This window comes from Hypanus sabinus, chromosome 13 (genome assembly GCF_030144855.1).
Source record: "Hypanus sabinus isolate sHypSab1 chromosome 13, sHypSab1.hap1, whole genome shotgun sequence".
Lineage (NCBI taxonomy): Eukaryota > Metazoa > Chordata > Chondrichthyes > Myliobatiformes > Dasyatidae > Hypanus > Hypanus sabinus.
The window spans coordinates 43,524,363-43,547,970 of record NC_082718.1 but is presented as its reverse complement, the minus strand read 5'-3'; the positions used below and the strand labels follow the sequence as shown (position 1 = coordinate 43,547,970).

General features: G+C 38.8%; 1 protein-coding gene across 2 annotated transcripts in view; it reads left to right on the top strand.

The window, feature by feature from the left end:
- ccdc87 (coiled-coil domain containing 87) overlaps window positions 1-23,608 on the top strand; it is a 76,422-nt gene extending 52,814 nt beyond the window's left edge. Inside the window, exons 14-20 of one of the 2 annotated variants that reach the window (XM_059987525.1) lie at window positions 2,149-2,249; window positions 2,426-2,541; window positions 8,523-8,530; window positions 13,283-13,453; window positions 15,393-15,507; window positions 20,707-20,849; window positions 22,521-23,608. In XM_059987525.1, the coding sequence (XP_059843508.1) occupies window positions 2,149-2,249; window positions 2,426-2,541; window positions 8,523-8,530; window positions 13,283-13,453; window positions 15,393-15,507; window positions 20,707-20,849; window positions 22,521-22,679 (813 nt within the window). In that variant the 3' untranslated portion in view covers window positions 22,680-23,608. Of the gene's footprint in view, window positions 1-2,148; window positions 2,250-2,425; window positions 2,542-8,522; window positions 8,551-13,282; window positions 13,454-15,392; window positions 15,508-20,706; window positions 20,850-22,520 lie in introns of both variants that reach the window. The other variant, XR_009515348.1, reaches the window with a different exon arrangement.

The following is a 23,608-nucleotide window of genomic DNA, read 5'->3' as shown; positions in this document are numbered from 1 at the left end:
CAGACTTTATTGTATTATAAAATATTTTGAGCAGTATGCGGCCTTGTTTTTGCATCTACAGTATGTCTCTGTATTGAAGCAATAGATTAACATTGATAACTGAAGTGGTTGACTATTAAACGCACTGCAGGTAAAAGCAAATCAATCAATTCGTTCTTTGAACTGATTGACTTTACTTAAGATTAAATAAAATAGCCCAATTATTATTGAAGCATCATTCTTCAACTTGGACATTCTACACGTTGCAAACTATGAAAATAAATAACGAGAAAAGGCAGAAAAAAAACTGATTGCTTGTTATCTCCACCTGATTCTTATGATCCCTGCTGCATGGTGACTGGACATTTTGTAAAGTACACTCCCTTTTCAACTGTTTCTGTGCTGCTACCCAGTGGATATGTATTTTTGATGTAGTATCTGCGGAGAAAGAAACATAATTCTGAGTGAAGATCAGGAAAATGATTAAATGCTGAGGCAGAGAGAAGCAAAGGGAAGGAAAGCATAAAAAGGAAAAAGTAGAAAACGAGAGGTGACAGAAGAGGATGGTGTGTAAAATAAGGCAGTGTGGCAATCAAACAAGTGAAGAAAATAAAAATAGATGTGTTGGAAGTATAAATGCCTTTCGGTGAATCAGAGATATTCTCCTTTCCATTTTATTTACACCTGTGTTTTATCAATATTTGTTGTGTAATTGCTGGGTTGATATGTTTTCATACTTGCTGCTGAATAATATAATTATCTCCAGCAGCTTGTGTTTCTTTTTCAAATATACCAGTATAATTATACTCTTATTACTGCTAACTGTGTGCTGGTATAATATGCATTTCACTTGTAACAATTCTTGTTACCTTGAGACTTTACTATACTAAATGCACTCCTGTTTAGCCACCCTCATTCTAATCTCTGTAACTATGAGGTAATGTCAAAATTGTATCCGTTCCCAATTCCCTTTTACTTATCACTGCAGTGGCTGCTTGGGCGCATTGAGGAGGAACTCAGATAGAAATTTCTCACACGTGCCTTCTGAGTGCTCCATGATCTCAACCTTCCCTGTCCCCATGATTTTCTGCATCTTATAATCCTCTGAGATATTTGTGCTTCTTTGTTTCCACTTTATTGATCAGTTCTGTGTTTAGTCACTCCACTCCTGTCAGCTGTGTCTTTCTTTAGCTGGTGAAGCTCTGAACGGGAAATTCCCATCTCACACCTCTACCTAACCTCCTCTCTTTCTGCTTAGAAGATGCACCTTAAAACACATTAATGACTTGGTCATTTGCTCTAATAACCTTACATCATTTTCTGTGTGATAACAATATTGTGAAACGCCTTGAGATATTTTACTTCATTGAAGAATCTACACCACTGTGCAAAAGTCTTAGGCACATATATACTGTACAGCTAGGGTACAGTAAGACTTTTGTCCATGTGGAGCAGAGAGCAAGTTTGTAAAACTTGCAAGAGCAGAGGATGTTGTGAATGGTGAGGGTGGAATGTTATGGGAAGGTGTGGGACAACAGAGGAGTGCCAGGAGTGGGGAGTGGCACAGGTGCAGACAGACTCAGCCCTGAGACACCAAGCACGGTCATTTGATTTCTAGCAATTGGTGTATTGATCATTACAGAATGTCCCTCTGGTACTTCCTGCTCCCTCCCCTCCCTCTTCCCCTTTACCCAACCATGATTCCCCTATCCCTGCCCCATCCCACTCTCAGTCCACAACAGAGACCCATATCAGAATCAGGTTTATCATCATTCACATCATAAAATTTGCTTTTGTTTTACAGCAGCAGTAAAGTACAATACATAAATTTACTATAGTATTATGCAAGTGTTTTAGGCACCCTAGCCATATATAAACAAGAGAAAATCTACAGATGCTGGAAATCCAATGCACAAAATGCTGGAGGAACTTAGCAGGCCAGGCAGCATCTATGGAAAAGAGTACAGTCAATATATATATACTTTTGCACATCACTGTATATAATTTGAAGTTTTCTTGTTAGGTTATGGATTACAAAGCTTCAAATTTGTTGTTGTTTGAGGATGTAATGTTTGACCTGCTGATTATCATTAGAACCATACTTTTTTTGTGAAATATAGCTAAGAATCAGTGGAATTAGAGTTCTCTCTCCTGCTTTTGTGTTGTCAGGGGTCTGACTACTTGGCAGTTCTCTATCACTTCTACGAGAATGAGGATGAGAAAGATGAGGAAAGAAGAGCACTTTTTGCTCGAGAATTGGAATTGAAACGGTAAACTTGTTTTGGAAAGATTCCCACCCCCCCCCCCCCCCCACATTATTTAATGTGGCAGAGTTTAATTGTATTTAATAACAGGAATTTAAAAGATGGTTGAAATGATATTTTATTTTTCCAATCAATGACGATCTAATAGAACATAATCCGATTATTTCTTTCTTAATAACCAGAGAAGAAGAAATGGAACTTACAGAAATCCGCTTAGTAAAAGAAGAATTTGTAACTGGGACATGGAACATAAATACTATAATGCTTGGAGGTTTAGGAAAAGAACCTCTTCCAAAAGGTGATATTGCTTTCTATTTGTTTTTAATTTAAAAGCTGTTAGAAAATTACCAACATAAATGTGAAGAAAACTTCCTATAACTTGAAAAACTGAATGCATGGGAATTGGAGTATACTGCATTCACCTTTTCTCAGGGATCATGTAAGCATCATGCAGGGCACTCATGATAGCTGAAAAAGAAATCACATACTTTCTCTGTTGTAGATGGATCTTAACATTGACTTTAAGGTCTCTGTTTCTAAAGGAAAAACTGGGAAATGAGAAATGGAGCATGCAATTTATACAGTGCTCAACGTTTAGAGGAGAATGTCTCAGATCTCTGCACAGAGCTGGGAAATGATTCCATCCAAATAATATTTATTAGCTATTTTGTTGTTTTGCATTGGATGCTGGTGTTTATCTTTGTAGTTTGGGTATAACCAGTATTCTGAACAAAATTAAGGCAATTAGAAGATATTTTAGTACAGATGATGGGTATGATGGGTACAAATACACTCAAAAACTTCTATTGTTGTAGCGTGGAGAGAATTCTGACAGGCTGCATCACTGTCTGGTGGGGTGGGGGTGGGGAGTCTAATGCACAGGACTGGAAGAGGCTGCAGAGGGTTGTAATCTAGTCAACTCCATCTTGCGTACTAGCCTACAAATACCCCGGACATCTTCAGGGAGCGGTGTCTCAGAAAGGCAGCGTCCATTATTAAGGAACTCTAGAACCCTTTTCTCACTGTTTCCATCAGATAGGAGGTACAGAAGACTGAAGGCACACACTCAGCAGTTCAGGACCAGCTTCTTCCCCTCTGCCATTCGATTCCTAAATGAACATTGAACCCTTGGACACTAACTCACTCTTTTAAAAATAAATATACAGTATTTCTGTTGCATGTTTTTAATGTATTCAATATATGTATACAGTAATTTATTTATTATTATTTTTAAAATTTTATTTATTTTTCTCTGTATTATGTGTTGATTGAACTGCTGCTGCTAAGTTAACACATTTCACGTCACATGCCTGTGATAATAAACCTGATTCTGATGTTAGCAAAGGTATATAACTTGGGGAAACATACTTGTGTTTTCTGACAAGAAGGTATGTCATCATTTAAAGATGTTTCTGCTCATTTTCATTTTTACATACAGTATGCTGCTGCCCAGCAGGAGATCCTATCGAACAATGATATTTTGGTTGTACTTTCCCTGCAAGTGTGACAAACGGTGTTAGGAGACTTTGAACATATATGCATATACTTATTTATAAGGGTCTATACCCATGACTGTGTGGCTAGGAACAGCTCAAACACCATCTAGAAATTTGCGAATGACACAACTATTGTTGGCAGAATTTCAGATGTTGATGAGAGGCGTACAGGAGTGAGATAGAGATGCACCATCAATAACTCTCTGAGACGGGAGGCGAGATATCGTCTTTTATTGACTGGAAGAAAGAACAAGCAGTAATTGACCACCATACTACATCCTGGAGACTGAGAGGCAGGGCTCAGGCCTCAATCGCCTTTATACCGGGGTCTGTGGGAGGAGCCACGGTCAGTGGGAGGAGCCACAGGAGCAGTCAGTAGGGGGGCGTGTCCAGACAGGCATATGTAGTTCACCACAGATAGGTCAGCTGACGAAGTAGCGTAACAACAACAACCCTGCACTCAATGTCAGTCAAACCAAGGAATTGATTGCGGACTTCAGGAAGGGGTTGTTGAAGGAACACGCACCGGTCCTTATTGAGCGGTAGAAAGGGTGAGCAGTTTCAAATTTCTGGGTGTCAACATCTCTGAAGATCTATCCTGGGTCCAACATATTGATGCAATTACAACATCTCTATTTTATTAGGAGCTGGGAGGAGACTTCATATGTCATCAAAGACTCACAGATTTGTACAGATGCACCGTGGAGAGCATTCTCACTGGTATAGAGGGGCCACTGCACAGGATTGGAAAAAATCCGCAGAACATTGCCAACTCGGCCAGCTCCATCATAGGTACTAACCTGTCCAGCACAGAGGACATCTTTAAAAGGCCATGCCAAAAAAAGGCAGCATCCATCATTAAGGACCTCTGTCATGCAGGGCATGCCCTCTTCTCTTTGCTACCATCATGGAGGAGGTACAGGACCTTCTTCCCCTTTGCCATCAGATTTCTGAATGGACAATGAATCCATGTACACTACCTCACTTTTTTTTTGTTTGCTCTGTTTTTGCACTAGTTATTTAATTATATATTTCTTAATGCAATTTAGTTTTTTAAAAATTGTTTTACAATGTACCACTGCCACAAAATAACAGCTTTCACAACATAAGCCATTGTTATTGAACCTGATTCTGCTCAGTCAGATGCATTACAGGGAGTGAAGGTGTTGTGGAGCATACATTTCTTTACTGCCTTCATGCAGCTGCTGAGGACTTCATTGACACAATCATGCTGAACACTTCAACTCCGCTATGGACTGTCCCAAGCCCGGCTGTGAAAGGAGGAAGGTTGGGCATGGGTCTAGCAACCCCATCCTTTAAAGCCCCAGTGCTATAGAAATGCCAACAGAAGCTCTAAGGACCTCATCTCTGGGTGAGGAAGGATACACCAAGAAGATGGGCTACATCTGGACACAACGTGAATGACTGGGTCAGGATAGAGGAGTCTGCGAGCTAGTGTCAGTGGCCCATGACCCAGTAAGGGTGATGGAGCTTAAATAAGTAAGTTGTAAAGTGTTACTCTATTTGAGAGAAAGAGAATAGTCTTCAGAAGTTAAATTCATAACACCTGGAAAAGAGCACCTTGCAAATGTTATGACTCCAAGGACTTTCCAATGGGGCAGGGAGTAATTAAATTCACCTTCATCATATTAAGAACATTGCATTTTCACTTCCTGATCATGCAGCAGTGAGGAAAACTGTGATGGTTAAATCATGATATCTGGGAAGTGAGTATCATTTAGCCAGTCCTGATGGAAGGTCTCAGTCTGAAATGTTGATTGTTTATTCTTCTCCAGAGATACTGCCTGACCTGCTGAGTTTCTCCAGTGTTTTGTGTGTGTTTCTCTGAATTTCCAGTATCTGCAGAATCTCTTCTGAGCATCATTCATTGGCTGTCACTATGCCTTCCAATGCAGTTATTTGGGCCAAGAGTTAATCTCTTACCATCTGCCTGTCATCATTCCAAAAAATAACATTCATAAATTGAGAATTATGCTGGCATCTGCAGGGGAATTAAGCAGATTATGTTGAAATGACGCATTTTCTGTTGGTACCATTGACAGTGCCTTATAGTAAACTGCAGCATGGTGTTGGAATTTGCCATCATCTATTCCATCCTCCACATTGTGGCCATGAAGCAGATTCGTACCTTGCCAGGATCTTTGAAGCAGGAGAGCAGAGGAAGAGGGGAAAAATTAGCAAGAGGAAGAAGAAAGGAGGAGGCAATGTCTGGTGTCCTTCTCTGATCAATATGAGAAAACAACTGATTAAGCTATGTTTTCAATGAATGTAACACTAGACAACAATTTTTTTGCCTCCTGAATACTTTTGGGTGTATCTTATGGATTTTGAACTACTGCTGTTGAAAATCACCATGAAATTTCCCTATCAAGCACCATTTAAAACAAAATCACCTATGTATGTTATTTCAATTTATAAGTCAAGTCAGAATAACTGATGCCAAGATTGAGGAAGGCATTTTTGTTGGTCCACAATCAAGCAGGTAATCAATGACAGGCAATTCAAAAAACTTCTAGTGAGGCTGAAGAAATTTGGATGGAAGGCATTCAAGGATGTTGGTGAAAATTTTCCTGGGAACAAGAGAGCACCAAACTATGTGCAGCTACCTGACAACATGCTTCAAGCATACAGAACTGTGATGTGCAGCATGTCACTAAAGATTGATTTTCTGCATTCCCATTTAGACTTCTTACATGCAAATCTTGGTGCTGTCATTGACGAGCATAGTGAAAGGTTTCACTAGGACATTGCGGTCATGGAGAAACTGCATCGGAGCAACTAGAATCCAACAATGTTGGCTGATTACTGTTGGACGCTCAGACAAACGAAAATCATCAACAAAACGTTTTTAGCTTAGTTGATCTATTGCAAAGCATCAGCACTATTATGCAATTAAATGCATTATATTCAATAAAAGTTAATTTCTTGTTGCCCACTGTAATCTCAATTTACCCATTACTCATGGGATTCCTTTATTATCCATGTCACACATTCCTGCCCTTGTGTTCTTGTGCTGTTCTTCCTGTTTGCTGATTAACAGCATCTAATTTGTCATGTTGGTGGCCCTGAAGGATGATCTGAAGAAGTTTAGAGCTGTTTCAGATTGCACTATCTCACCATGAACAGTAGCAATGGTGAGATCAGAAATGCTGTCCTCAGAGAAGAGAACAGGCTTGAACTCATGAATCCTCTACCAATTCCCCAATACCTCCACCTCAGCATTCCCTTTAATCTGTTGGAGAGCTAAGTAATAACATGGTCATCTTGAAAACACACTTCATCATTAAATCCAAAGGTAAGATAGCAGATGTCTGAGCTGGCTTGACAGATGTCTGAACTTCTATTGAGCACCTGGACATTGAATGCCCTTTGCTAGTCCTGCTATTGAAGTACAGGCATCGGCCAAAAGACAGTGCAGGATATTTCAGTGCAAAATATTGAAATGAAATCACCATTACTTCCATCCTGGAAAGGAAAGAGTTTAAGTTATAAACAAAGGCATTCACATGCTTGTAGTTGATTTTCTCATACAGATGGCCCCCATCCCTTTACAAAAGTAGAGCGTTCCTATGAAACCTTTCTTAAGCCAAAATGGGGAAAAGTGAAGAACCATTCATTTATATGGGAAAAATTTTTGTAAAAGCGAAAATCCTCTTTGTAATGCAAAAACAAGTTACTAATGTACGTCTTTTGTAAAAATGAAGTGGCATAAAGCAAACATTTGTAAAGCGAGGGAGGCCTGTACTCCTTAACTTTGCTATGTATGCCTCCTGATAGACCTATTAAACCACAAAGGATTTCGTTGTGACTAACATTAAACTTCTCTTGGATGTCCTATGAGCCCTCACCCTGTGGAGAGATGACACTGGCTATCCTTTCCTGCTGCCAAAGCTGCAATTCTCTTGTATTCAGCCTCTCAATCATATGCCATTTCTGTCTCTAAGCTAATCTACAGAGTTTCTGTGCCAGTGTCAGAGTTGAGTGACAGAATGGCTTCAGAACTCCTCTCTTACCGCTTAGTCATCTCTCTCTATCCATTTGCTGGGTACCTGAAAGAGGAGGTGTGTGGGTGTGCAAGAAAAAAAACTGCATGTTTACACCACTTCTAAAATATAAGATTTCTTGAGATGTGAGGAAAGTGAAAGAGAAGGACAATTAGAAATGAGGCTACCACCATTCTTAACGATTCTGTTGACACTAGTCATGGACTGTGTGCCTGCAACTTCAGTGCTGGCAAGCAGTATGTCCTTCAGGTGATGAGACAACATAACTGCACTTGTTGATGGATGTGCTGATTGTGTGCTGTCTTCTACATTATTAATTAAACATGTAAGTGGATGCCTTGTAATGTAGTTTTGCAACATTGAAAAGCTGACTGCATACAACTTGTGAGATGTGGCTGTGAGGCTTTAGCTGATGGTTCATAAAGGTTTGCAATAGGACATTAAAATACTCAATCCTGACATTAAAAAGTTTATTAGCAGATGAATGAATGACTTGGATCTTCTTTTCTCTGGTGTGCAGAATTGCCTTTGTATTTGTAATGTGTTCTCTATTAAATTCAATCCTTTGAGTCTGTTTATATGGTTAACAACTTATTTCTGGAGGATATGCCCAAAGTACAACCCATGGATATTCTGATACAAATTCCAATACTTCTGTTTGATACTGCCTTAGCGTAATCTTTAGTAATGTAGTGCTTATTTTGTTAATTGGAATTCCACTATTTTAATCATTTTATGCTTTTGATTTTCTCTTGCAGCTGCTGAGGTAAGATTACTGGCAAACAGGTAAGGAAATAATATTTTAGAATTGTTGAGTAATGCAGCATGGAGTTGGATCACGTTGCCCAACTTATCCATCTCAACATAGGTGCCCATCTAAGCCTTTCCAATTTGCCCACATTTGTCCCATTTGCCTCTAAATGTTTCCTATCCATGAAGCTGTCCAAATGTCATTTAAATGTTATTGTATCTGCCCGATCTACATCCTCAGGTACTCGTTCCATTACATCACACTCTACATGAAGAAGTTGTCCCTCAGTCTCTTTTAAATCTTTCCCCTCTCACCTTAAACCTGAGTCTTCTGGTTTTTGATTCCCTTTCCCAGGATATTCACCCCATCTACAGTACGTCTCTCATGACTTATACACCACTGTAAGGTCAACCCCTCAGTCTCCTATGCACCAAGGAATAGAGTCTGAGACTGCCCAAACTCTCCCTATAACACAGGCTCTTGAGTCTTGGCAGGATTCTCATAAATCTAGTTTGCACTCTTTAAAGTTAAATGATGTAATTCCTATAAGGTAACCCAGACTGTATACGGTATTCTATTTGCGGCCTCACCAATATCTTGTACAATTGCAACATAATGTCCCAACTATAGACAATGACCTGACTGTTGAAGACAAGAGTGTCAAAGGGTGCCCTTCACCACCCCGTCTATATGCAACACCACATTGTGAGTAATGTTCACATTTAGACTCCATTTCAGTCTCACAAGTCTGCAAAACAAAAGTTATTTTTTCCTACTCTTTGACCTGAAAACTTTACAGTTTCTTCCCGTTATTTTAAACTGCTCAATTACTAGAAGAGGTCTGACTTTATATTCTCCTTCCACTGCCTTTTTAATTTCAAACAGACCCACAGACCTTTATTATTTTGAAAATGATACAAAAGTTGTAAATTTGTTTTCATACTTTTCTTCATTCTGAATAGTATCCAACTCAGTCTGCGCTGTATTCTATTACCTAAATGACATCCCTTTAATGACAAACCCATATTCATTAAACCAAGGCTTTCCACAATTAGGCACAGACTTCCTATTACATTATGACTTTCATATTTCAAAAAGTTTACAATAATCCTCAGTAATCTGTTTGCTTCTTTCATACCCACTTTTTAAGATTAAAAATCTGAGCCACACCTCTTTACTCTGCCATATTAGTTCGTTCTTTCTTTCTTTCTTTCTGACAGAATACAAATGATATATTAATTAAAAAATTACAAACATACAAATTCCACTACAGATGAAAAAAAACATAAACAATAGTTACAATATAAATGAGTTTACAAAGACATAAACCATACAATATATGTATGAACATGGTAAGTCTAAATATTTCATAATATATGATATAAAAAAAACAGAAAAAAGAAAGAAAAAAATATAATGCAGAATTAGCTAATCTACTAATCTAATAACTAATAAAGAAGAAAAAAGAAGCAAGAAGAAAGAAAAAGAAGAGAAAAAAAACAGGGGGCTGTTTATATTATCTCACAAGAATAAATATTCATCAATGTCGTCACTTCCGGTCCTCTCAACATACATAAGCTAAAAGCTGGGAAATCAAATGAACTTGGAACAGGGTCATATTACATCATATGAAAATGTTGAATATATGGTCTCCATAACTTTTCAAATTTAATAGGTCTCAAAGACACCACTTCTAATTTTTTCTAAATTTAAACATAACATAGTTTGAGAGAACCAATTAAATACAGTGGGAGGATTAATTTCCTTCCAATTCAACAATATAGATCTTCCAGCCATCAGAGTTAGAAATGCAATCATTCGACGGGCAGAAGAAGATAAATGCAGTGAGTCTAACATTGGTAAACCAAAAATTGCGGTAATAGGATGAGGTTGTAAATCAATATTCAAAACCGCAGAAATAATATCAAAAATATCTTTCCAATAATGAACAAGACCAAAACATATGAGTTAAAGACGCAATTTCAGATTGACATCTATCACAGATAGGATTTATATAAGAGTAAAAATGAGCTCATTTATCCTTGGACATATGGGCCCTATGTACGACCTTAAATTGTATTAGTGAATGTTTGGCACATATCGATGATGTATTAACTAATTGAAAAATTCTATCCCAATTCTCACTAGAAATAATAAGGTTAAGCTCTCTTTCCCAATTCTTTTTGGTCTTATAAAGGGGCTCTGAAGGTATCTTCATAATTATATTATAAAATTTTGAAATAAGCCCTTTTTGAAAAGGGTTTAATTCAAACAAACTCTCCAAAATATCTGAAGGCACAAAATTTGGAAATGTAGGGAGTACAGAACTTAAAAAATGTCTAATCTGTAAATATCTAAAAAAATGAAATTTAGGCAAGTTATATTTGTTGGATAATTGCTCAAAGACATAAAACAATTGTCCAAAAATAAATCAGAAAATCTTAGTAATCCCTTGGTTTTCCAAACCGAATAAGCTTGATCTATAATGGAAGGGTGGAAAAAACAATTAGATACAATAGGACTATTTAAAACGAATTGAGTCAACCCAAAAAATCTCCGAAATTGAAACCATATACGTAAAGTATGTTTATCTATCGGGTTGTCAATTTGTTTCGGCAATTTAGAAAGAGCAAAAGGGAGAGAAGTCCCTAAAATAGAACCCAGAGCATAAGCTGATACAGATTTAATTTCTAAACTCACCCAACGAGGGCCGAAAGATCCACCCCGATCTTTCAACCAGCATAACAAGTATCTAATATTAACTGCCCAATAATAAAATCTGAAATTAGGTAATGCTAACCCGCCTTCCTTCTTTGTCTTCTGTAAATATATTTTACCTAACCTGGGATTTTTATTCTGCCATATATATGAGGAAATTTTTGAATCAACTTTAGTAAAAAAAGATTTCGGAATAAAAATTGGTATCGCTTGAAAAATATATAAAAACTTAGGTAAAATAACCATCTTAATAGCATTAATCCTACCTATTAGAGATAAAGATAATGGTGACCACTTAGTAAACAAACCTTTAATCTGACCAATTAAGGGTAAAACGTTAAATCTAAATAAATCTTTATTGTTTTTTGTGATTTTGATCCCATATTAGTTCTTTTCAACACACCACAAACTTATTAGATTGCTTTGATGCTTTTTTTCTCAATTTTTATAGTATCTCTTACATTAGTATGGCTTGTGATATTGGATGCCTTTCTTATCAAATTGTTTTTAATAAAACAGTGAAGAGAAATGGTCTCTGAGAAGAATCCTTTGGATTATTTAAGGTGACCTTGTATTGAAAAATTATTTTATGTTTTTTCTTTATGTTCTAACCAGTTATTTCATCAAATTACTCACTCATTCTTAGCTCCTGCTGTTTCTCCAATAGACTCCTTTGTGAAAGCCATATACTGCAGTGGATTCCTCTCATCCATTGCATTCATTCAGTCTGAAACCTTTGTAAGATATTTCCAATCATTTTTCTATCACCTAGATGTTAGTAACTTAGCTTTTGCCCTCACTTTTTCAAACCAAACAGCCCAAACTAGTGTGAATGTTTCCTCATTGGAAGAGAAACACCAGGGCTCTAGTTCCTTGCCTACCCAGTGTGACACTAGATCTTTCTTATTGGCCAGCCAAGAGTGATCAGAGTCAGGTTCAATATCACTGGCATACGTAGTGAAATTTGTCGTTATGTGGCAGTGGTACATTGCAATATATAATAATAAAAACTGTGAATATAGTAATTATATACTGTATACATTAAAAAAGTTAAGTTATATAGGTAATACAAAAAGAGGGGAAGAAAGTAGTGAAGTAGTGTTCATGGGTTCAGTGCCCGTTCAGAAATATGATGGCGGAGGGGAAGAAACTATTCCTGAATCATTGAGTGTGTGCCTTCAGTCTCCTTATACCTCCTCTCTGATGGTAGCAATGAGAAGAGAACATGTTCTGTGTGATGGGGGTCCTTAATGATGGATGCTGCCTTTTGAGGCATCATTCCTTGAAGATCTCCTGGATGCTAGTGAAGGCCCATGGTGGAGCTAAATGAGTTTATAACTTTCTACAGCTTATTTCAGTCCTTAGCAGTGCCCCCCCCCTCCCAATACCAGACAGCAATGCAGCTAGTTAGAATGCTTTCCATGGTACATCTGTAGAAATTGGAGGGTGTCTTTGGTATCATATCAAATCTCCTCAACCTCCTGGTGAAATATAGCTGCTGCTGTTCCTTCTCTGCAACTGCATCAATATGTTGGGCCCAGGATAGATTCTCAGAGAAGCTGACACTCAGGAGCTGGAAATTACTCACCCTTTCTACTTCTGATCCCTCTAAGGTGTGTGTATCCTCATCTTACTCTTTCTGGTCCACAATGAATTGGAGATTTTTTGAGAAACGGTTAATGGTGTTAGGGATGAAGAAAATGAGAATATAGGGGCAGAAATAATTAATAGATCCCCCGGGCTTTCTCTGAAATTTAGTAAGATAATGGCTAGTCTGAACTTGGTCTCAAATCTGTTTTATTGCCAAATTTTCATTACTCTTGACTTGCCCTTATAAAACACAATGGATGGAAGAAATCTTGTGAAAATTGCATGCATGGCTTCATGCACTAGTCTTTTAGAGAAGATCTAGCAGCTTGGAAGTGGGGGAAAAAAGGAAAATGAGAGTTTAATGTGCTTTCTTTAAAAACAATGTTTTATATCTGTACAAAATAAATCCATACAACATACACTTGTTTTTGTTTATTCTTTGTCCAACACCTAAATTAGGAAAAAGTAAAGGTTCAGAAGCTGCTTGGGAAAAGCCCTGATTTTGAAGATATAGATCATTTACAGAACAGACTACAACGCATTTGGATCCTTCTCCATGTCCCTGATAGAGAACGTCTTGATATGGCAATTAAGTATAGCTCACAAAAACACAGAGCCCATGTTTCCAAGGTATGTAGATAAAAAATATGTTGCTGGTTTGGCCCAGAACTTAATGCTGTTTCTATGCTTTAAGAACAACGCAGTGCCAAGTATAATTTTACTCCTAAAGGAAATACCAATGTATTGTGTACTTGTGTTTTATCCTGAAGTATTCCAGCCCACAAGGTTCCTGTGCATTTGTTAAGGTACTTCCTTATTTACATACTGTCTGTTACACCGCTGGCTTTTAGGGCAGCAATGAAGGTGTTCATCCCTAGCAGTGTTCAGGACATCCTTCATTGTGTCAGTAGCTTCCTCTCAGTTTTCACTACTGTCAGTCATGTAAGTCCCGGGTGGAGACTCAGGAATACCATCACATCCAGATGTAGAAGGATCCTTCATTGCTGTTTTCATAACAAGTTTGCTTTAGCAGTCAGGGTTGTTAGCCCTGAGCTGAACCTCTGAACCTGGAGGACTGGTGGACTGTCCTCTATCTTTTGACATGTTTGGCTTGGGTGACCCTACCAAGAGTCAAAGCTTAAAGCACTGATTCCAGCCAACATAGCTCTCTGGGATATTGAGGCACGCAAACATCCAAACCCAGCGACAAGGTTGTGGTTCTCTTGAAGGATTTGTTAAGGTATGTATCCTGAAAGCTACCTCCACTTGTTTGCAAAGCTCTATCTGTTCTACAAAAGTCCAGATCTAAAAGGCTCTGGCGTTAATCTTAATCTCAAATTCTGGTGCTGCACAGGATGAAGTCACCTGAGATTTTTAGTTGGGCTGACTTGTGCCCCCAGTCTTATAAATTGTTTGCTGTAAACTTCATCTTATTTTCTTGTTTTTCTACAAACATCATCGCTTTCTCTATTCTATTATTTGGTCACATTCTACATCTAAAATGTAAAGTCCTTACTTAAATCTCATTGCCTCAAGAGAATAACTAATCTCTGTAAGACTGAGTAATTCATTCCCCTTGTCTCCCTGGAGTGTTGTGCTTTCTTCTCTAGTACGGTGCTATAGGGAAAACCACAGTTTTTGTTCTTCTTTTAGTTGTCATAGCAGCATTCATCCCATCCTCATGGTGATCAATATGGGTAATTCTATTTTTTCTGATGTGACTTGCCCTCTCATTGAACTGAACAATACCCCTATTATCTCAGTCTTCTACAATGTTGAACTTTCTCCACATTTAAAGGATGAGATTTAAAAATAACGGCCTTGAATCTTAATTCAATTGCAAGCTTTCAATATCTAACATTGCTGTTGAGCAATTTAAATTTCTTAGTTTGCATTATGTAAGCTAACAGGTTAGAACTAAGTGTTCCTTTTTAAGATAATTGTGTTATGGTTTTGCTGACATACTGTAAAATTCCTTTGATAATCTAAACCTCGCTGCCCTTTGTGATCACAATTCAATCCATGTCTCTAACGTAGCTTTCTCCTTTGTCATTTCTCCACACATCTGCCTTTTGCACTTTCATCTCTTCATGCTGCTTAACCTGCGACTGACTCTAGTCTGCCTCTTCAGTGATTGCTTCCTCAACAGAATCTTTAACTGACTTTTCCACAAGCTGTCTGACTTCTTTTCCATTAACAAGAAATTGTTTATGGCATTAAGCCGAAGGTCCATGAGCATGCCTTCATCAGGGGAATGGAGTTGTTTTAAATTCCTTGGCATCAATATATCAGAGGATCCAAACTGGGATAAGCATGTAAGTATCATCACAAAGAAGGCATGACAGCACCACTGCTTTGTTAAAAGTTTGCATAGATTCAGCATGTTACCAAAAAATTTACAAAATTTGACAAACTTTTATAGATTCACAGTGGAGAGTATCCTAATTAGTTGCAACACAGTCTTGAATGGAAACTGCAATACCCAGGAATTGAAAAAAAACTCGAATTATTTTTAAATCATCTGGAATGAGACTATGAGAATGAGAAACTGTTTCTTCTTTTGTCTCAGGCACTGGACATATGGGAAAAGGCTGTCCAACTGATTCAAGAACGAGAGTGTATTTTGAGCAAACTTGAACGTTTTGAACAATTTGCATCCGACCCCAACCGCTTCTTTGAAAAAGGTGAATGAGGAAGCTGTTAGTATCAAGGAGTGTAGCTGACTTTTGTTCACCTTGCAGTCCCACTACTTGGTGTAATTTCATTTAATCTATTGTAGTATCATGGCTTTTGTTTCATGTGTGACATAGACTTAGTAATTGGATGCTCACTGGCTTCATTTTCCTTTTTGTCAACATAACTATTAAGACCAATTAGCCACCTTTAAATATGCTAAAGTGTAGTTGACATAACAGCTGCCTTAGAATGAGAATACAGGACACTGACTTGTATTATCTGTTCCCTATGTTCATACATCAGTTGTTGCCTTTCTGTATCATTGCAGGGAAAAGCTGATATGTAATAGTTGACAGTGCACTAAATAAATGGAACCTTGCAGTGGAGGAAACTGAAACAATTTACTCATTATTGCACGAGTGAAGAGCAGATGGCTTCCTTTATGTTGAGAGTTTTGATGAAGTTTTGCAACATTCCACTATTTACTACTGACTCCCAGGTATCCCTTACAAAGAAGTGGATGGTAAATTGTGAGATGTTGCAAGTATTCTGGCTTCAGCTTGAAAGAGGACAGATTGAAAAAGTATTCACTGTCCTTGACAGCAACTTAATGTGGCCTAGGCTCAGTTGCGAGGTGGATGTTGTGATTTTGCAGATTTTACTGAATTACTGATGCATAGTTTAGTTGTGCTGAAGTTCAGATAGAAGTATTTAGTTGAAAACTAGCCCCATGTTTAGTTGAAAAAATACCCCTGCTGAAAACCATTCTCCTCCTTTCCTGCACTCTTCCATTAACTTGTCCTGCTTTATGTAGCCTTATTCTCCCAGGCATGCTGAATCCTAATCCAACTATTGCAACATGTCAGGCACCAACTTCTTAAGTTGAAGCCAATGAGAAGTCCTTGAGCATTCATAGTAAGTGTTTGCTAATTCATACGAGTTTGGAGAGGATCAGCTACTTGTCAAAATGCAGTGACCGCTAGAAGAATTCACTGGCTATCTAACTTGAAGGTGGGCAAGGATCCCTTCAAATGGTATTAGAAGATGTTGGGAGTGGAGATATCTTCTCTGTGGCTATAGGTTCTCTTCAGCTATGTAAGGTTGAGCCCGCAAAAAATCAATGCAAATATGCGAAGGGTGATTGATAAGTTTGTGGCCTACAGTAGAAGGAGTCAATTTTAGGAACCCGAGCAAGGTTATTTTTCAACATAGTCCCCTCCTATATTTACACACTTAGTCCAGCGGTTGTGGAGCATATGGATCCCTTCTTTGTAGAATTCGGCATCTCAGACCTCCAGAAGTGGTCCACAGCAGGTGTGATTGATAAGTTTGTGGCCTAAGGAAGAAAGATACAGCTCTCATTACGTACACTTGCAGTTCAACTCTTTGATTATGCAGAAAGTTTGAAGATAATAACTCATCTCCTTCTACCTTAGGCCACAAACTTATCAATCACACCTGCTGTGGACCACTTCTGGAGGTCCAAGACGCCGACTTCTACAAAGAAGGGATCGGTATGCTCCTCGACCGCTGGGCTAAGTGTGTAAATGTAGGAGGGGACTATGTTGAAAAATAAGTATGCTAGGTTTTCTAAAATTGAATCCTTCTGCCTTAGGCCACAAACTTATCAATCACCCCTCATAAGATTGGCATTGCAAGCTGTTTGAATCCTTTTTTGTTTTTACTCTTGTTTCTGCTTTTAAAACAAAAAGTGCTCTTTTGTTAATAATGGATGATGAAGTTAAATGGATCTCTAAAAACAAGACTTCTTGTCTGATACATTCCACATCTATGCATTACAAACATCATTTTGAAGGTCTTGGAAGTTAGAGGACATAAAAAATCAGTGCTGCAATAATGATAATTTCTCACCATAAATACTTAGCCACTTTCATCTGCCTCAATGATAGTTTCCCCCCGCCCCCCGCCCCCCAAGCGTGCTATTGTATTCAATGAAAGTGAAAATCTCATTGTTTCCACAAGGACAATTTTGCCCTTAGGACAAGATGGTAAAAATTTTCAGTCTCAGTAATTAACATGAGATTTTTGTCAGCTGTTCTCTCAGTGATTAATTAATGGTAGGGGACATGGAGATGGCGGAAACGCTGAACAAATATTTTGTATCAGTTTTTACAGTAGAGGACACTCAAATATCCCAACACTGGATAAACGGGGCTCTAGGGGGAGAGAAGCTAACTATGATTCAAATCACCAAGGAAATGGTACTTGATAAATTAATGGGACTGAAGGTGGATAAATCCCCTGGACCAGATGGCTTGCATCCTAGGGTCTTAAGGGAAGTGGCGGTCGGGGTTGTGGATGCATTAGTGATAATTTTTCAAAACTCGCTGGCCTCGGCGATGGTCCCGACAGATTGGAAAAATGCTAATGTAACTCCTTTATTTAAAAAGGGCAATAGACAGAAGGCTGGGAATTATAGGCCAGTTAGCCTAACATCTGTGGTTGGCAAAATGTTGGAATCGATAATTAAAGAAACAGTAACAGGGCATTTGGATAAACATAGCTTAATAGGACAAAGTCAGCATGGCTTCACAAAAGGGACGTCACATTTGACAAATTTGTTGGAATTCTTTGAGGACATAACATATAGGGTAGATAAAGGGGAACCAGTGGATGTGGTGTATTTGGACTTCCAAAAGGCATTTGACAAGGTGCCACACCAAAGATTATTACCTAAAGTAAAAAATCATGGGATTGGGGATAATATTCTGGCATGGGTGGAGGATTGGCTTTCTAACAGAAAACAGAGAGTTGGGATAAATGGTTTATTCTCAGACTGGCAGTTGGTGACTAGTGGTGTTCCGCAGGGGTCGGTGTTGGGACCCCAACTCTTTACAATCTATATTAATGATTTGGAGAAAGGGACTAAGTGCAACGTATCAAAGTTTGCTAATGACACAAAGATGGGAGGGAGTGTAATGAGTGCAGAGGACATTGAAACCCTGCAGGGGGACATAGATAGGCTGAGTGATTGGGCAGACATTTGGCAGATGAAACATAATACTGACAAGTGTGAGGTCTTGCACTTTGGCAGGAAAAATAATAGAGCAAGTTATTATCTAAATGGAGAGAAACTGGAAAGTGCTTCTGTGCAAAGGGATCTGGGGGTCCTGGTGCAGGAAACACAAAAAGTTAGTATGCAAGTGCAGCAGGTGGTCAAGAAGGCCAATGGAATGCTGGCTTTTATTGCTAGGGGGATGGAGTATAAGAACAGGGAGGTCTTACTGCAGTTGTACCGGGTATTGGTGAGACCACACCTGGAGTACTGCGTGCAGTTCTGGTGTCCATATTTAAGAAAGGACATACTGGCTCTCGAGGCAGTGCAGAGAAGGTTCACTAGGTTAATTCCGGGGATGGGTGGGTTGATGTATGATGAGAGTTTGAGTAGATTGGGACTCTACTCATTGGAGTTCCGAAGAATGAGAGGCGATCTCATTGAAACATATAAGATTGTGAAGGGGCTTGATCGGGTGGATGCAGGGAGAATGTTCCCAATGATGGGTGAAACTAGGACTAGGGGGCATAATAGGGGATGCTGTTCCAGGACTGAGATGAGGAGAAATTTCTTCACTCAGAGGGTAGTGGGGCTGTGGAATTTACTGCCCCAGAGAGCTGTGGAAGCTACTACACTCAATAAATTCAAAACGGAGATAGACGTTTTCCTGGATAAAAATGGCATTAGGGGATACGGTGAGCGAGCAGGTAAGTGGACATGAGGCTAGGTTTAGATCAGCCATGTGATCTCCTGGACCAGTTTTCGATAGCCTGGATGGGTCGGAGAGGAATTTTCCAGATTTTTTCTCCTCAATTGGCAAATCGTTTTTTTTTTCCCTGGGTGATCACATGGGTTTGGGCGGGATGAATAATAAAATAAAATGGGCAGCATGGTGCCCTGTTGGTTGGCACTGTTGCCTTGTGGGATTCGGTGAAAACTAGAGTTAAGATTGGATCAGCCATGATCTTGTTGAATGGCAGAGCAGGCTTGAGGGGCCGATTGGCCTACTCCTGCTCCTATCTCTTATGTTCTTATGTTCTATGATCCATTTACCTCAACATCCGTGATTCGGAAAAGAATATTTTTCCATTAATGATATTGAACATCTGTTAATCTGGATAGACTATTTTTAATTTTATAATGAATGTAAGAACAGGAACAAGGAAATAAAGAGGTTTATGATGTTCATAGGATTCTTATTCCTGTGAAAACCCTTCCAGAGATTTCTGCAGATTTTATAGAAACATAGAAAACCTACAGCACAATATAGGCCCTTCGGCCCACAAAGTTGTGCTGAACATGTCCCTATCTTAGAAATTACTAGGCTTACCTATATCCCTCTATTTTACTAAGCTCCATGTACCTATCTAAAAGTCTCTTAAAAGACCCTATCGTATCTGCCTCCACCACCGTCACCGGCAGCCCATTCCACACACTCACCACTCTGTGAGTAAAAAACTGACCCCTGACATCTCCTCTGTACCTACTCCCAAGTACCTTAAACCTGTGTCCTCATGTGGCAACCATTTCAGCCCAGGGAAAAAGCTTCTGACTATCCACACGATCAATGCCTCTCATCATCTTGTACACCTCTATCAGGTCACCTCTCATCCTCCTTCGCTCCAAGGAGAAAAGGCTGAGTTCACTCAACCTATTCTCATAAGGCATGCTCTCCAATCCAGGCAACATCCTTGTAAATCTCCTCTGCACCCTTTCTATGGTTTCCACATCCTTCCTGTAGTAAGGCAACCAGAACTGAGCACAGTACTACAACTGGGGTCTGACCAGGGTCCTACATAACTGCAACATTACCTCTCGGCTTCTAAATTCAATTCCACGATTGATGAAGGCCAATACACCAGAAGCCTTCTTAACCACAGAGTCAACCTGCATAGCCAATAATTAATTATCCAATAACTAATAATTGGATAAATATTCCAAACTGGGAAAGATGCAGGGCTCTGGGATAAGCCAGTAGGATAGCAAGGGTGGGGGAGGTGATGGTGGAGGCACGTTTTATTTTGTTCAAACATTGAACAAATAGAACTGTTGGGTGAATGGTCTCCTACTGTGCTTGGAAAGATGATGGATGTTTATGATATTTATTCTTCCCTCAGATGTAGAATTTTTTTTTTGACATAGCTGAAAAAAAATGGTGGTAATCATGTCTTGTCTGCATTTTATTTCACAGGTTACACAGGTACTTCAGTAATGAGGTTACAGGAGTCCAAGAAGAGGGATAAGTTTTATTCGGACTTATCACAAATTGAAAATCCGTTGTCCAAAATACTAAAGAAAATCAAAGATAATTTTGAGGATGTAGTTTCTTTCAAGGTAGAGATGATGGTGTTCAATTCTTTGCTCTCTAAATGTACTTCTGAGGGAATTTGTTTTACACCTGAACTACTATACAAAATTTAGACGATGCGGTTAGATGTTTTTTTAATGTTTTGCATATGCTGAGGCCTTGCTTAGCTCTCAGAAGTCATTCCCAGGGTAATAATGGAATTAGTACTAATACTTGCATTCTGTGTGAAGAGATGTATTACCACAAGAGCAGCTGTGCTAGGGCCCATTGCAGACTCTTCCCCTCCCTGCTGCTGTGCTGGGAAACTGACACAAATTCTTGCTTCTCTCTGCTGGAGCACCTGCAACAACAATCGCTCATGGCTCAGTGTGGAAAGGTCACCCATGAGAGTTGGTACTTTGGGGGTGGGGGGAGGTGGGAGGGTTACTGGGGCAAGTGATGCAACCATTCATTTCTGGGATGTGGGGACACAGGACTGCATTCTGGCTGTGACATTGAATGTAGAACATTGCTGTATTATTTGCTCCATATCCTCCATGATGGAAGCTGTTGGCTCTCTATTTCAGCTTTCTCCAACCTGGAATTGTTTTTTTGATGGTCCAATGGACAAGCGGTCACCATTGAATATGTTACCCAGCAGAAGGGTATGGACCAGGGAGTGCTGGGAGGATGGTATCTTTCATCACCTCCTGCAAGAACTGTGTGATCTATCCAGGTTCTGCCAGACCTCAGCCGTGGCTCACAATTGCCATATGGGCCAGCTGCAGCCCTCGGCATTAAACATCTGTATCCATTCACCCTGGCCTGTCCAGCATCAGCCCTCACACTTTATTTCTGTGGGAGCACCCTGTAGGGGATTAGGGACACAGCAACAGGAAGATTAGCACAATGTTCCTAGCAATGCAGTGCACACCCCTGGCTAATGCCTTTGTTAAAGTACCTGGGCTATGTATTGGCCAGTGTATGGATCCTAGGCCCATAAGCACCAGAACAAATTAATGCTTCGCACGGTATTACTAACTTGTTCCTCTGACTTCTCCTCTTTCTTTTCAGACCTCATGAAGGGTCTCAGCCTGAAATATCAACTGTTTACTCTTGTCCATAGATAGAGTTCCTCCAGCATTCTGTGTGTTTTGTTATTGGTATAATAGTTTGTGTGTTTATGATTCTAAGACAAAAACTCTCAAATTGTTTTTGGCTTAAATGCTAATTAAGTATTCGTAATAAAATCATTTTATTAAGTTTATATAATCCGAGAGGCAAATTCTTTTCACTTTTTAGTAAGCCATCAACCATCTTACCCCTCAACTATCAGGCTCTTGAACCACAGGGGACAACTTCACTTGCCCCGTCACTGAAATGTTCCCTCAACCTATGGACTCGCTTTCAAGGACTCGGCATCTCATGATTTCAATATTTATTTATTTATTATTTCCTGTGTTTTGTATTTGCACAGTTTGTTGCCATTTGCATTCTGTTTGTCTACCTTGTTGGGTGCAGTGTTTCATTGATTCTATCATGCTCCTTGGATTTATCAATAATGCCAACAAGAAAACAAACCTCAGGGTTGTATATTGTAACATACATACTTTGATAGTAAATTTACTTTGAACTATTCAATTTTGTAGCTGACTGCTTACTGTGAATAGTAAACTTGTCAATAACTTGTAACAAAAGGATACAACCTCTGCTTATAGGGACGGCCATATGCAGAGAAAATGCAGCGGGACAAAGTGGAGATGCTCTACTGGTTGCAGCAGGAGAGACGGAAATGTACTCTGCAGAGAATCGCAGCCTATAAACCTATCGCATCTGAAAATAGTGACTTTCAATCCTGCTTTTTAGCAGATTTCTAGAAAAGTTACCTCACCCACCAACCCATTCTACTCTGTAACTGCTTAATGATTTCTTTAAAATGTTTAAAAATTGTTCACTAAAGAACGCAATGCAGGAGCTATTGAAAATAGTTGCAACAGTGGATAATAAGTTCAGCCGTATTATTATATTCTTCTTATTCTTTGTAAGATGTCATATGCAGAAGGAAACTTTTTCAGGTTTTTTTTAAATTACGGTATTTTAATTTAACTTGATTTTATCTCTTAAATGAACCCTGATTTCTAGCTCTCTAGTTTTTTGTCGAGGTATGCTTGTAAACCCGCTGCAATATATAGCTTTGTATCAATTGATAAATATTTATTTTATTTCTCCATCCTGTATAAAATAGCTCTAAGTACATTCATTTTTAAAAGTTCTTTTGTTTTTAAACATGGTTTTCATTGTTATTTTTTCTCTATCAATTGTTTTAGAAAATGTTCTAATATCACGTGGTTATCTTAGGCTGCAACTGGACGTCATTATAATTCCTATTTCACAGTGACCTCATATTATAATCAAGCTATCAATCTTCTAACGTCAGCTTTGTATAGTATCAGGGACTTCTAAAGTGGTGGAATTTAACAGAAGTGTGATTATCTCTGGAAGGTTCAAGAGTAGTCTCTGCTTCTGTGTTTGCCGCAATCTATATTCATAATCCCCAAAACAGCCAAGTGAAGGTATGCAAGAGGAGAACTATTTTTATGAATCAACACAATAAATAATAACTGGTATACACATACTTCATGTGTAACAGTTGTGATGTCTGTCACACAAAAATGAATTTAAGATGAAAATGCAGATCAAAATGTATTGCTGTAAACATCCAATGAAATTTGAGTTTTTGGCATGTGAACTACTCTTTTGTTTATCTGGCAATGAATTAACACTGCTCTTGTTGCTTTAAATTTTG